Consider the following 11,244-nt stretch of genomic DNA (forward strand, 5'->3'; position numbering starts at 1 on the left):
CCCCCCCCCCCCCATGATTTCTGCCTATGAAACAGTTTCATCAGAGTGAAGGATGAATGAAAGGATGTTTTCTGTCTTTTCATCTTTTCATCATTTATTCACTGAGCAGCTCAGAGGCCGCAGCAGCTGCCGCCATCTTTCAGGTGGAATGTTTTCTTGCATGTTGCTTGATGCAGGTTATCAGCTCTACATGACAGACTCTTTATTGATGATCGGATCTGCAGCTTCTTCAAATGTAGATAAACATCAACGTGATCATGTGACTGTAGATGTTTTATTTCACCTGGAGAACAGAAGCAGTGGAGCGTCGTTCAGGAGGCTCCAGCTCTACACCTGTGGTTCCTCCACGATGTTCCACGCAGTACACAACTATTTTACCTTTAATGTAAGACACGCTGAACGTCTTCACTCGTCTTTAACAGTGATGTTTGTTGGTGAATGTGAGACGTTCATGTCACACACGTCTGTCGGTGACATCATCACGGCTTCCTTCAGACTTGTCTGATTGGTTCAACTCACAGGAAACTTTGTGTAAATGTTGCAGTGATTGGTCTGAGGTTTCAAGGGATTGGATGAACTTGTGTTAATTATTGCGACTTCCTGGAGGGATGCTTTTGATTGATCTTATAGACTTAGTAATAGCACTATATGCTAATGTAGATATTAAATTAAATAAAATGAAACAGTTCAACGGAGTCAAGACTTTAAAAACAGCGCCGCCGCTGAGGAAAAGAAGTTCTGTGCTTTGATTTTTCAGTCAGGTGTTTAGCTCCGAGGTGACAGCAAAGGTTTCAAACAGAACGAACATGTTCAGATGTTATTATGACTCTTTATTTCACACCCTGACCTGCTTTAAAAGCTGTAAACGATTCACTTTCATTAGTAGTATTTTTATAATAATAGTGGACTTTATAGAGAAAACAGATGCAAACATGTCACCACTACATATCATGAAGGCTTCACCTTTTTGATTTCCTCCTCAAAGGCCTTCTCCAGATATTTGTATCGTCTGATGAGCTTATTGAAAACCTGCCGTCACAAAACACACAGTTGCATAATTAGCCGAGTAACAAGCAACATGTTTATATAATGAGCAGAACCCCTCCCCTCCTCCCTATGCGCAGGTGTACCTGAGCATACAGACGTAGAGCGGCGTGGCTTTCCTCCGTGGTGAACACGCAGAACGCCGTCACCTTGGTCTTGTCGCCCTCATCGATGCGAGTTCCTCCAGGAGCTGTGGAAGAGGACGTGTTATTGAGAACATGATCTGTCCTGTGATGTGACGGCCACCTGGCTGATACAAGGTTTTCAGGTTTAGGTCGCTTCAAGCTAACGGCGTGTACAGGTGTTCCTAATAATGTGCTCGCTGAGTGTATTAAAAATAATTTGGTGGGAGTGTAAATGACCCCAGTGCATGATGGGATTTGTTTCTAAAATGTGTAAAGTTTGTATTTGTGTATTTTGTTTCATGGCCTTTATTTTGCTATTTCCTGTGAACAAAGTGTCTTATTTTGAAAAGAGCTTACACACAGAGCTCACAGAGATAAATAATCAATGAGGTTGATTTTCTCTGTCAGTTTCTGATACGTGTTCAGGTCCGTGTCACAGCAGGTTCAGTAAGGAAGCCCAGACGTCTCCCGTCCGCCCCGAGGTCTCGTCCTGGTGTGAAGGCTTCAGAAACACCTCAGCTGTTTCCTTTAGATGCTGAAGAGAGTCTGGACCCCCTGCTAAGGCTGGATAATCAACTAACTGCTGTTTATTATTAACTCTGAGTTTAGAGAGTAAAACCTTTAACTGTAATTGGTTTAACAGAGAGTGAGCTGCAGAGCACAGATTACAGGACAGGATGTGTGTGTGTGTGTGTGTGTGTGTGTGTGTCTCATACTACAGACAGATTAAGATCAGTCTAAGGTTACACAGGTTCCATGAATGGAGACAGGCTGTCTTTCATTAATCTTGTAGGTAAGTGATTTCTACCAACATGGAGGGAGGTTCTGACGTATGTGACCACAGGTCTGAGAGCTGCACCTGATCTCTGCTGCTCAGGGAATGAAACTCTTCACACAGACGAAAAGTGAATTCTGTTTCTATACATCTCCATGGAAGCGTTCAAAGATCAGAGTCGATGTATTTGTACTTTGTTTGTGAAGCAGACGGCCAATTCACAGATTTTTCAAGAAGAAGAAGAAGACGACCGAGCTGAAGGCTTGAGTTCTCCGGTGCTTAGTGAGGAGATCTGTTTGATCAGAGGGAATTACTGTGTTAATCTGACAGAGCCAGCAGTGATCCCTCTGTCCTTGTCTGTGTGAACAATGCAGCCCTGGACTGAACCGGTGTAGAGCTCCGTGAGGACGACAACACTGACCGCTGTCTAGTCCTGGAAGAAGAGTCCTGAGGGTCAGGACAAAGCACCAACTTATTCCAGTATTTGCAACCAGTCCTCCGACCTGAACAACCCTCTAATACAAGCTGCAACCTCCAGACTGAAACATGAAGCTTCAACACTGAAGAAGCAGACGCTGCAGTTCCTCTAACGACCACTAGAGTCTGGCTCCAACAGTGAGTCAGTCCCCATAGACTCCCATGTTAAAATGTCCAACTTTACAGCAGAAATAAACGTGTTTACAGCCTGGTACAAAAACTGTTTTGGTCTCTAGAGCTGATTTCCTCCTTCATGACACCTGTTTATATAACTCACCTGTTTACATTTTATTAAGGACTACAGTTATGGAGGATTACACAGGTATGCACCGAAGCCTCGTGCCCCTCCTCTTTGCCCATTTTTGGATTAGCTGGGAGTTAGGGGGCGGAGTCAGACACTGCCAAGATGGCAATGGTGGCGCAGCTCACTCTGAGCTTCAGAAACCTGTGGGTGATGTCACAGAGGCGACTCATAGGAGTGTCTCCTGAAATAGCGCCCCTACAGCAACAGGCCTACTGGAACTCGGTTGTCATGGTTACAATAATAAACATGCAGACTGTACCGAGAGTGGTTAATATAATCACAGAACTTACTATAATAACGGTCATGGCCTGGTTAGGTTTAGGAAAAGATTGTGATTTGGGTTAAAATAAATACTTCCTCAACATCAGAGAATCTTTGTTGTCGTGGTTACAATAATAACTGTGGTTAACTTTGTCGTACAGTCATGGTTCATAGAAACAACATTAAACAGCTACTTTCACATGGGAATCGAACATCGCTCTCCTGAGTCACAGTCCACCTCACTACATCATCATCACTACGACCACTAGATGTCACCTAGCAACAAAACCTAACTATGATGTCATAATAACCTGCTGCACAGACGACCTGTGTGCTCGTTTCTTAAAGGAGGAGTCTCCTACAGTAATGATGCTATATGATGTAATGCAAATCAATACTAATCATATATATATATATATATATATATATAAATATCACAGTGTAATTACATGTTGTCATCTACAGAAAGATGAACACAGGTCACAGGTGATGACCTCAGCCCGTCTGGACTCACCGAGCATGCTCCCTGCGATGAGGATGTCGAACAGTGTGTCGGCATAGCGTCTGTAGTCCAGCCGCGACCCTGTGGTGTCCAGAAACTTGGCTACAGCCTCCAGGTCGCCGCCCGCGTCATTAAGGCCCGCAACAATCGTGTCTCGAAAAACTGTCGGCTCGAACTTCTCCTTTTCATCTAGGACAGAGGGTCACATGATCAGGGCAGAAGGGTGAGAAGTGCCAACCCACGTCTTTGTGCTTTCTAATGTATTTACACTTTACTGCTCACAGGTGACTGAAGTCCACAGTGGTTTAGATTCAGTTTCCCGCCTCCAGAGCAGCCACTGGTTTCCATTCACCTCCTTCCCAACAGTGTGGGTCAGACGTGCCGCTCCACTTCCCAATCCAGTGTTTATGAGCAGACACACAGGAAGGTGGAGACACAGTGGAGTGGGAAGTATTCTTAGCTCATCGTGTGTTTTAATTACTCATGAGTGTTTATGTTATATTTTACTCCTTTATTTGTCTCATAGGTAAATAAAAGGATTTTAAATTGATCCTAAAAACAAACTTGGAGCTGGTCCACATGGGAGTAATGTGAGTGGATCATGTGCTGCACATGATGTGACCCAAAGGTAAAATATAAATAGAAACCAATAAAGACCTGAGGCTGGACCCGCCCTGCACCAGACCAACATCTGAGAGCAGCACCAGAAACATCACACCTCACTCACTTCACGTCCGCAGCGTTCTGACAGAAATAATATATATAATATATATAATCTTTACAGATTATATATGTACATATTATACAGATGTTTAGATGTTTATATATGTTTATCTTCACAGGAAAAATCAACAACTTATTTCATCATTTGAACACATTCTTCACAGGGTCAGTTCACCCCAGGGAACAGTTCACAGGGACTGTAGTTTTATTGTTGACCACATCAGTAACCGACACTGACTGTTGAGCATCAGAAACAAGATGAAGGCAGCAGAACTCTGAGCTCCCTGAAGACTGGATGTTATCAGGAGGAAGTGAGATAACATGTTTTCTTTTCATTTGTGAGGTGATGCTGTAAATCACATTTTTATAAAACATTTTAATTATGTTTTACTCGTTTTTTTTGCCTCCGCTCCGGCGACAGTCAGAGGCGTCTGTCCCGTTCTCGTGGACACGATATCTCAGCAGAGCTTCACTCAGACTCAAGGATGAACTGATCAGATTTTAGTGGCTAAAGGTCAAAGGTCGAGGTCACAATGACCTCACAAAACACTTTTTAGCCATAACTCAAAACTTCAAATCTGCTTCCCTACTGTGTGTACTGTGCGTACTGTGTGTACTGTGTGTACTGGGTGTACTGTGCGTACTGTGTGTACTGTGCGTACTGTGTGTACTGTATGTACTGTGTGTACTGAGTGTACTTCGTGCTGGGTGTACTGGGTGTACTGTACTACACCGCCCTGGCCAGCATGACGATCAGAGTATATTTAGATCTTTGTCTGCTGATTCTTTCCTGTAACCCACAGCTGAAAGCTAGCACAGAGCTAAGCTGCTCAACTTAATCCACTCAGGATTTTTCACCCACAACACTGATTTAATCAGATGATTATTCATTCTATCATGTTATCAGTTTCAGACTATATTTTACTTCAGGAAAAGTTCCTGTCTATCTGCTCACACACTTTAAAAACTGAGGCTGCTCCGTTCACTGACAAGATGCTTCTGCAGGAAGTTAAATCGCTTTTATCAGTTCTGAAACTCCAGGGTCAAACGATACCCGGCCTTCGCAGAGAGAGTCAGATGGTCCGAGTCTCTGTGCCAACTTCCTGCGAGGAGCTCTCTCTGCGTTTGAGTGTTAGGAGCTGGTCACATTAGCATTTAGCTGATAATGCTGATAACGAGTCACTCAGAGCAACGTCTGGAAATTTCCCCTCCGTGTTCAGCAGCTCAGTCTGACTCTGAAACAGTGGAACTCCCTCCAGATATTCACCAATGAGTCTGTGACATCAGTGTCTACTGTGCTTTGTGTGTGTGTGTGTGTGTGTGTGTGTGTGTGTGTGTGTGTGTGTGTTTATTGGTGGATAAACTGATCATTTGAAATGTGCAGAGAAACACAAACAGCTCAGACACAAACCTAAACCCTCTGTCTGGTACTCACCCCTTTTCCTGGTCTTAAACCTCTGGCCTGTGAGCACTGGCTTCTGCTGCTTACCGGTATTCATACAAGTCCTGAAACACACAAACAGGTCGTCATGTGACGGGTCTCCTCTTCACTCTGCCTCTAGTGACAGAGGATCTGAACCAGCTTCAGCTCTTGGATTGAGCCGTCGCTGCTCCTTGTTTCTGATTTGCAAACTAAAAAAAAAAGCAGCTGTTTTGTGTTTTTTCTTTTTAAATGTAGAGGTCAAAGGTCATGCAGTCACTATAATGCAGCAGGTAACTGTGATAATCTTTCAAATGTGGATGCAAGGATCAAAATGGGTATGTTTATCCCTCTGAGGCCGTTCATTTGAAAAATCCCATTAGCCACTTGAAATTTCAAAAGATGGCCGCCATGTTTCTGACTCTGCAGATGTCAAATTCACAATTCTTATTGTCCATTAAATATTATTTTAAATAACTGAAATGTTTTTTATGCTGCTGAGGTTCGTGGCCTGTCGCTCGCTATAATTGGTCTAATTCAGTAGGGTTTTAATTTGTAAAATGTAGGTAAACTGTTTTCACCGGTTTCATTTCTTCCAGTGAACTACATTTCATTTTTAAATGTTTGATTTGACACGTGGATCATTCATATCAGAAAAATGTGGGGGAATTTAAAAAAAAAATAAAAAAAAATAAAGACATTTTCTTGCCTGAAATGTCATCCATCTTGGAAATGGTGGCCATCTTGAATTTTTGAGTTGCTAATCCAAAGAGTAAAACCCAAGGAGGATTTGAGTATTGTCTCCACATTTGGAGGATTTCTCCTGAAATATGCAGCTGGCTGCTGAGCTCCTGGTTCAACCTCTAACTTCAGCTCTGCAAAGAGCGAACAGGCCGGACGCTGACGTGCATCACCTGCTGTCGGCTGCACCGACCTGAGAGGTGAGCAGAAAATAAATAGGAGCAAACTTTGATTTGAGGTGCAGTTTTAGCAGAATTAGCATCAACTGAATTCAGCAGTGGTGAATGAGGCAGGAGTCAGAGCAGATCTAATCCAGCAGAGTCCCGTCAGGACAAAAACCTTTTCATAGACGTGTAAAAGAAACAGCCACAACAGGCGTGAACCAGCACGTCCAGCCGTGAGACTCACTTCCTACAACTTCTACGTCACTGCTGAAATGACTGTGGCCTGCACTCTTTAAAATTTAGATTTCAATATGTTAAAGATGAATCAACAACAGGAATGATGGACATGTAAACAAATTGATTAAAACTCAAGCAGGAGCACGAGAGAGAGCAGCTCTTAGCCAATAGCTGCTTGGATCCTTATTAATGTTGCTTAATTATCTTTTTCAATATCCAAAGTTCATCCTGGTGAAAAACCTGCGTCCGCCTCAGCAGCTCTTCCTCCGAGGACGATGGTTAGAATAAGTTGGAAACTGCTTACCAGCGGTGAGGTCCTCGTGCTGCCTGAGTGAGTTGGGCTGTGTTGACTGTCTGAGTGTCGGTCTGCCTGTTAACCTTGTGCTCTGCTCTATATATAGTCAGCTCATCCCTGCAGTGTAAACCTGCCTCTGACTCTTAGGCACAGGACACGTGTCGTATTACTCAGAGTGTGTCCAACTCATTCTCTCCCGCTCCGTCACTCAGTGACACAAACATACTACAGAAACACATGGTGTGTTAGTGTGTGAGTGTGTGAGTGTGTGTTATTTCTAAAGACACATGTTGATGGCTGCGTGTTTCCAGAGAAGCAGCAGAGCCTGAGAGCTGGGTCAGGGATTACTGCACTTTCTAATCCACAGCATCAATCCCTGTTGTCTGGAGCTCGGTCGGCTCAGGAGCAGACTGTGTGTCGCTTCACTGCCACCGCTCACTCACAACATACGAACATGTCAGGAGGAGCAGAGCCGGGCCGACCACCTGAGCGCCTCAACCTGCATTTCCTCTCATGGCCACCAGGTGCTGGTTCCATAAAAACTATTGACTCAGGGACGTTCTCACTGAGAGCAGTTCTCTCGCTCTCACTTCCACACTCTCTCACCTCGTCCCCCTGGAATTACAATCAAGGATTATCTTCAAAATCCTAAAAATGTTTCTGTCCCTCCGCTGGACGAGTTCCCGCCTTTGTCAATGGGACAGAAACTGTAGATTCAACAGCTGGAAGTCACACCAGCTTTCAGAGACAGTAACCTGCCGCTGCCACAAGAGGGCAGGAAGTTACATGATGAATCCTTTACAGGACAGAACGCTGCTCTGAGATCAGATGTAAGGAGGGATATCACTTCCACATCAGTATTGATCTAATTGATGATTATTTTTAGCTTTAACTGCTCAAACACTGCCGGCCTTTCTTCACCACTGCTTCTAATGATCCGACACAATCAAACACTGTTTTCTTTTCCCATGGATCATCTGACGACCTCTTACATTTCTCTGGTGACCCTTTGGAGGGGTCGGACCCCTAGTTTGGGAACCACTGGACTGAGTGTATTTGACGTAGTTAAAACCAGCTCCACCTGCAGCAGCTACAACAGTAAAATGTATCAGCATTATTATAATAAATTATCTGCTTGTACTTTTACTTTACTTTTACTTTAAGCACATTTTGTTCGCAGTAGTTCTGTACTTTTTACTGGAGCAATTTTAGATTGCAGTAATTGTACTTTACTTTGGTGTGAACCAACAATTACTAGAAGTGACTTTAGACTCCTACACAGGACCATAGAAATCACTGTGAGACATGTGTGGACAGATGTTAGCAGCTGCTAAGACTCAGGTGCGCAGGTGTGTGAGCAGTGGTCATACAGTCTCACCTGTGGGATGCAGTCGTCTGTGTATCTGGTGGAGCACTCTTCCGTCTGAAGTGTGTTGAGCTTCATGCTGCTGGACAGCAGGTGGGACAGACCCATCACTTCACTGCAGGGGATTCTGACCCCCGACTCAAACCTTGAACACGGCAGTCAGAGCGCCGGGCAGAGCTGCACATCCACATCTCATATCTGAAAGTCACAAAGACTGAGTCAGGTGACATTCAGAGTGAGTGCTAGATTTACCTTCAGTGTTTTTACTCAGCACACAGCGGGCGTCTTCCCCTCCGTTCGGCGTAGTGGTACGTTCCAAGAATGGCCCAACTCTCCAAGGCGCCGGTTGTGTCTGGAGCTCTTCAGTCCACATGTAGACAGACTGTCAGCAGAGCAGAGCAGGTCAGGAACACACATCACAGCTGATCAGAGAGGATGGCTGCACCTCAGAGAGGAGATCTGTCGGCACCCGAGAGGAAGATCCTGCAAGTCATTGCTGCAGGTAAGAACTGCTCCGTCTCATTATTCTCTCTGATGTCTTCACTTACTATAACTTTTATTAGTTTTATAGTTTTATTGGCCAAGTATTTGCACTTACAAGGAATCTGACTGTCTTTAGTTGCTCTCAGCGTCCAAGAGCAGAAATAAAGCTAAAAACAAAGAGGAAGTGTGAAGGTGCAGCGTGAAGAGCGCTTTACACCGGGGGTTTCAAAGTCTGAGACTGTGCCCCCCCCCCGGCCCTCAGACAAACCAAGAGAGCCTGTTACTGCTGTTTGGCATAACTTGAGACTAAACCAAATAGATAGAAAAGTTTTATCAAAGTTTTATTTGTTCTGAATCAGGGAAAAACTGTCAAATCCCCCAAAACCTCTGTAACTCTGAACCAGCTCTTTAACCAAATCACACACCTTTACTTGATCTCTTTTTGATATCTAATGTAATAACTTCTCTTCCATTCACTGAGCCTCCCCTGAAACTGTTTAAACCCCCCCCCCCAGTGAGGCCCTCCTCCCACTTTGAAAACCTCTGCTTCACACGTTTTAGTCCATGCACAGCACCATGTAAATGTCGCTTCAGATCACTTTGCAGCACAAGAAACTGTCCACACAAGATCAGTGTTTCCCATGGTTTTAATGATATAACCGCCATTATTGCATATCTGAAATGATCAGCAATAAACAAGTGAGAGAGGGGAACACTGGGAGGCCACAGCAACATGGGTAAAATCCTGGTGATTGTATTTTATGGGTATGTATTCTGAATAATTAAAAAAAGGTCCTTTGACAGGACAGGATGATGTGTTAACCTGATGTTCCTCCAGCTAATGAACCTAGAGAGGTTTATATTCAGTGCACAGCAGCTCAGAGATATTTGTCCAAAGATATATGAAGAATAAAGTGTCCAATAATAAAAGGCTGATGAGTGAATGTTTATCTGGATTTTTCCTTCGTAGAAAATCTTGTTTGTTTGTTTCCCTTCATTTAACACCAGAACATTGTTTCCCAGAAAATCTGACTCAGAAATGGCAGACGCATAAAACAGAAGCTCTAGGTGCATGAATTGTGTGGATGTTTGTTTTAATATTGCTCCAGTGTGTCGGTGCAGTTTGATGCTAAGCTCACCGCTCTCAGTTCCTGTGTGACGGTGCTGCGTCTGGTTTGCAGGTGACGTACAGGAGGCTGCTCAGCTGCTTGCTAGCGAAGAAGTACGAGTCAACTGTTTGGACGAGGTAAGAGAACAGAAGGAACATTTATAGCCAATACATTTTTTTCCCACTGTTTCCGAGGTCAAGAATAAACTTTCAGGCTCAACTGATGCATTTCTGTTCAAATGAATATATCTGACCTGAGTATTTAAAGGAACAGCCCAACCAAACATTCACTACAGCTTATTTCTAACCATAACAACACAGGGTTTCTTCACCTTTCTTAACTGTGACCCTCTTTTACATCCTCAGATCCTCACCAACCAGTAACTGACTCTCACTTATATATCTGTATGTGAATTCAAGAACATGTTTTAAATATTATCCATCCTCCAGGACCTTTCTTGCTTATCAGGTGACCCTGTGTAGGACCTCAAACCCAAGAACTCTGCCTTGAGCCTTAAAAAACGTAATTAATTAAAGGTATTCAACAGGTGGCTAGTTACAAAATGACAGTGCTGAAGATGACACCCACCCCACCCCTCACCCAGCTCATAATGCAACAGTTACGTCACCTTAACATATGTTATCCATTGTGATGGAGACATATGGAGACGACTCTTGAGAGGCAGGCGCAGCCCTCGACACTGTTTGATAATAGCATCACGCCACTACATGTAGCTCACAGACTCCTTCACAGCGCCCGTCTGTCAGAATCAGGTGTGGTGACAGAGCATCCCTGCCCACGCAGTCGCCTCCACCCGCAACACACGTAGTAAACATCTGCTCTGTGCGTGGAGTAACGCACACACAGGGAATTCATACATTCATAGTTAAAGCCACAGTTTGCTCCTTTATCTGCATTAGAGGAACCCCTGCAGTAAAACAAAAATAATTACATTCACCTTTTAAATAAATTCAGTAAAGAATCACAGACAACAGTATTTATATCCTGGACCAGAGAAACCAGATTTATACCCTTATCTTCCAGGGTCAGTGGTGATTGTAGGGTGCGGTGAAGGCCTGTAGGCAGGGGGCCCCTGCAATTAGATTTAGATTAGATTAGATTAACTTTATTAATGCCACAACTGGGAAATTCAATTACTGATCATCCCCATTATTTAAAAATCAACAAAGAAATTTACAAAGTCTAAACAATTTTATT

General features: G+C 43.7%; 2 protein-coding genes across 2 annotated transcripts in view; one reads left to right on the top strand and one right to left on the bottom strand.

Moving 5' to 3' along the window:
• The window catches only part of bzw2 (basic leucine zipper and W2 domains 2), an 11,000-nt gene extending 3,849 nt beyond the window's left edge, over positions 1 to 7,151 (bottom strand). The window contains exons 1-5 of the mRNA XM_087172436.1: positions 7,078 to 7,151; positions 5,647 to 5,717; positions 3,501 to 3,677; positions 1,131 to 1,234; positions 952 to 1,029 (exon numbers count right to left, since the gene is read on the bottom strand). Coding sequence (XP_087028562.1) covers positions 952 to 1,029; positions 1,131 to 1,234; positions 3,501 to 3,677; positions 5,647 to 5,710 — 423 coding nt within the window. The 5' untranslated portion in view covers positions 5,711 to 5,717; positions 7,078 to 7,151. The remainder of the gene's footprint in view (positions 1 to 951; positions 1,030 to 1,130; positions 1,235 to 3,500; positions 3,678 to 5,646; positions 5,718 to 7,077) is intronic.
• A 1,649-nt stretch (positions 7,152 to 8,800) lies between these two features.
• Positions 8,801 to 11,244, top strand: part of LOC111650750 (ankyrin repeat and MYND domain-containing protein 2-like) — a gene marked incomplete at its 3' end in the record, with an annotated part of 4,705 nt that continues 2,261 nt past the window's right edge. Inside the window, exons 1-2 of the mRNA XM_023400658.2 lie at positions 8,801 to 8,936; positions 10,099 to 10,163. Coding sequence (XP_023256426.1) covers positions 8,870 to 8,936; positions 10,099 to 10,163 — 132 coding nt within the window. The remainder of the gene's footprint in view (positions 8,937 to 10,098; positions 10,164 to 11,244) is intronic.

The sequence above is a fragment of the Seriola lalandi genome, unplaced genomic scaffold (genome assembly GCF_002814215.2).
Source record: "Seriola lalandi dorsalis isolate HSWRI2012SDOR001 ecotype SW California unplaced genomic scaffold, Sedor1 jcf7180002052798, whole genome shotgun sequence".
Lineage (NCBI taxonomy): Eukaryota > Metazoa > Chordata > Actinopteri > Carangiformes > Carangidae > Seriola > Seriola lalandi.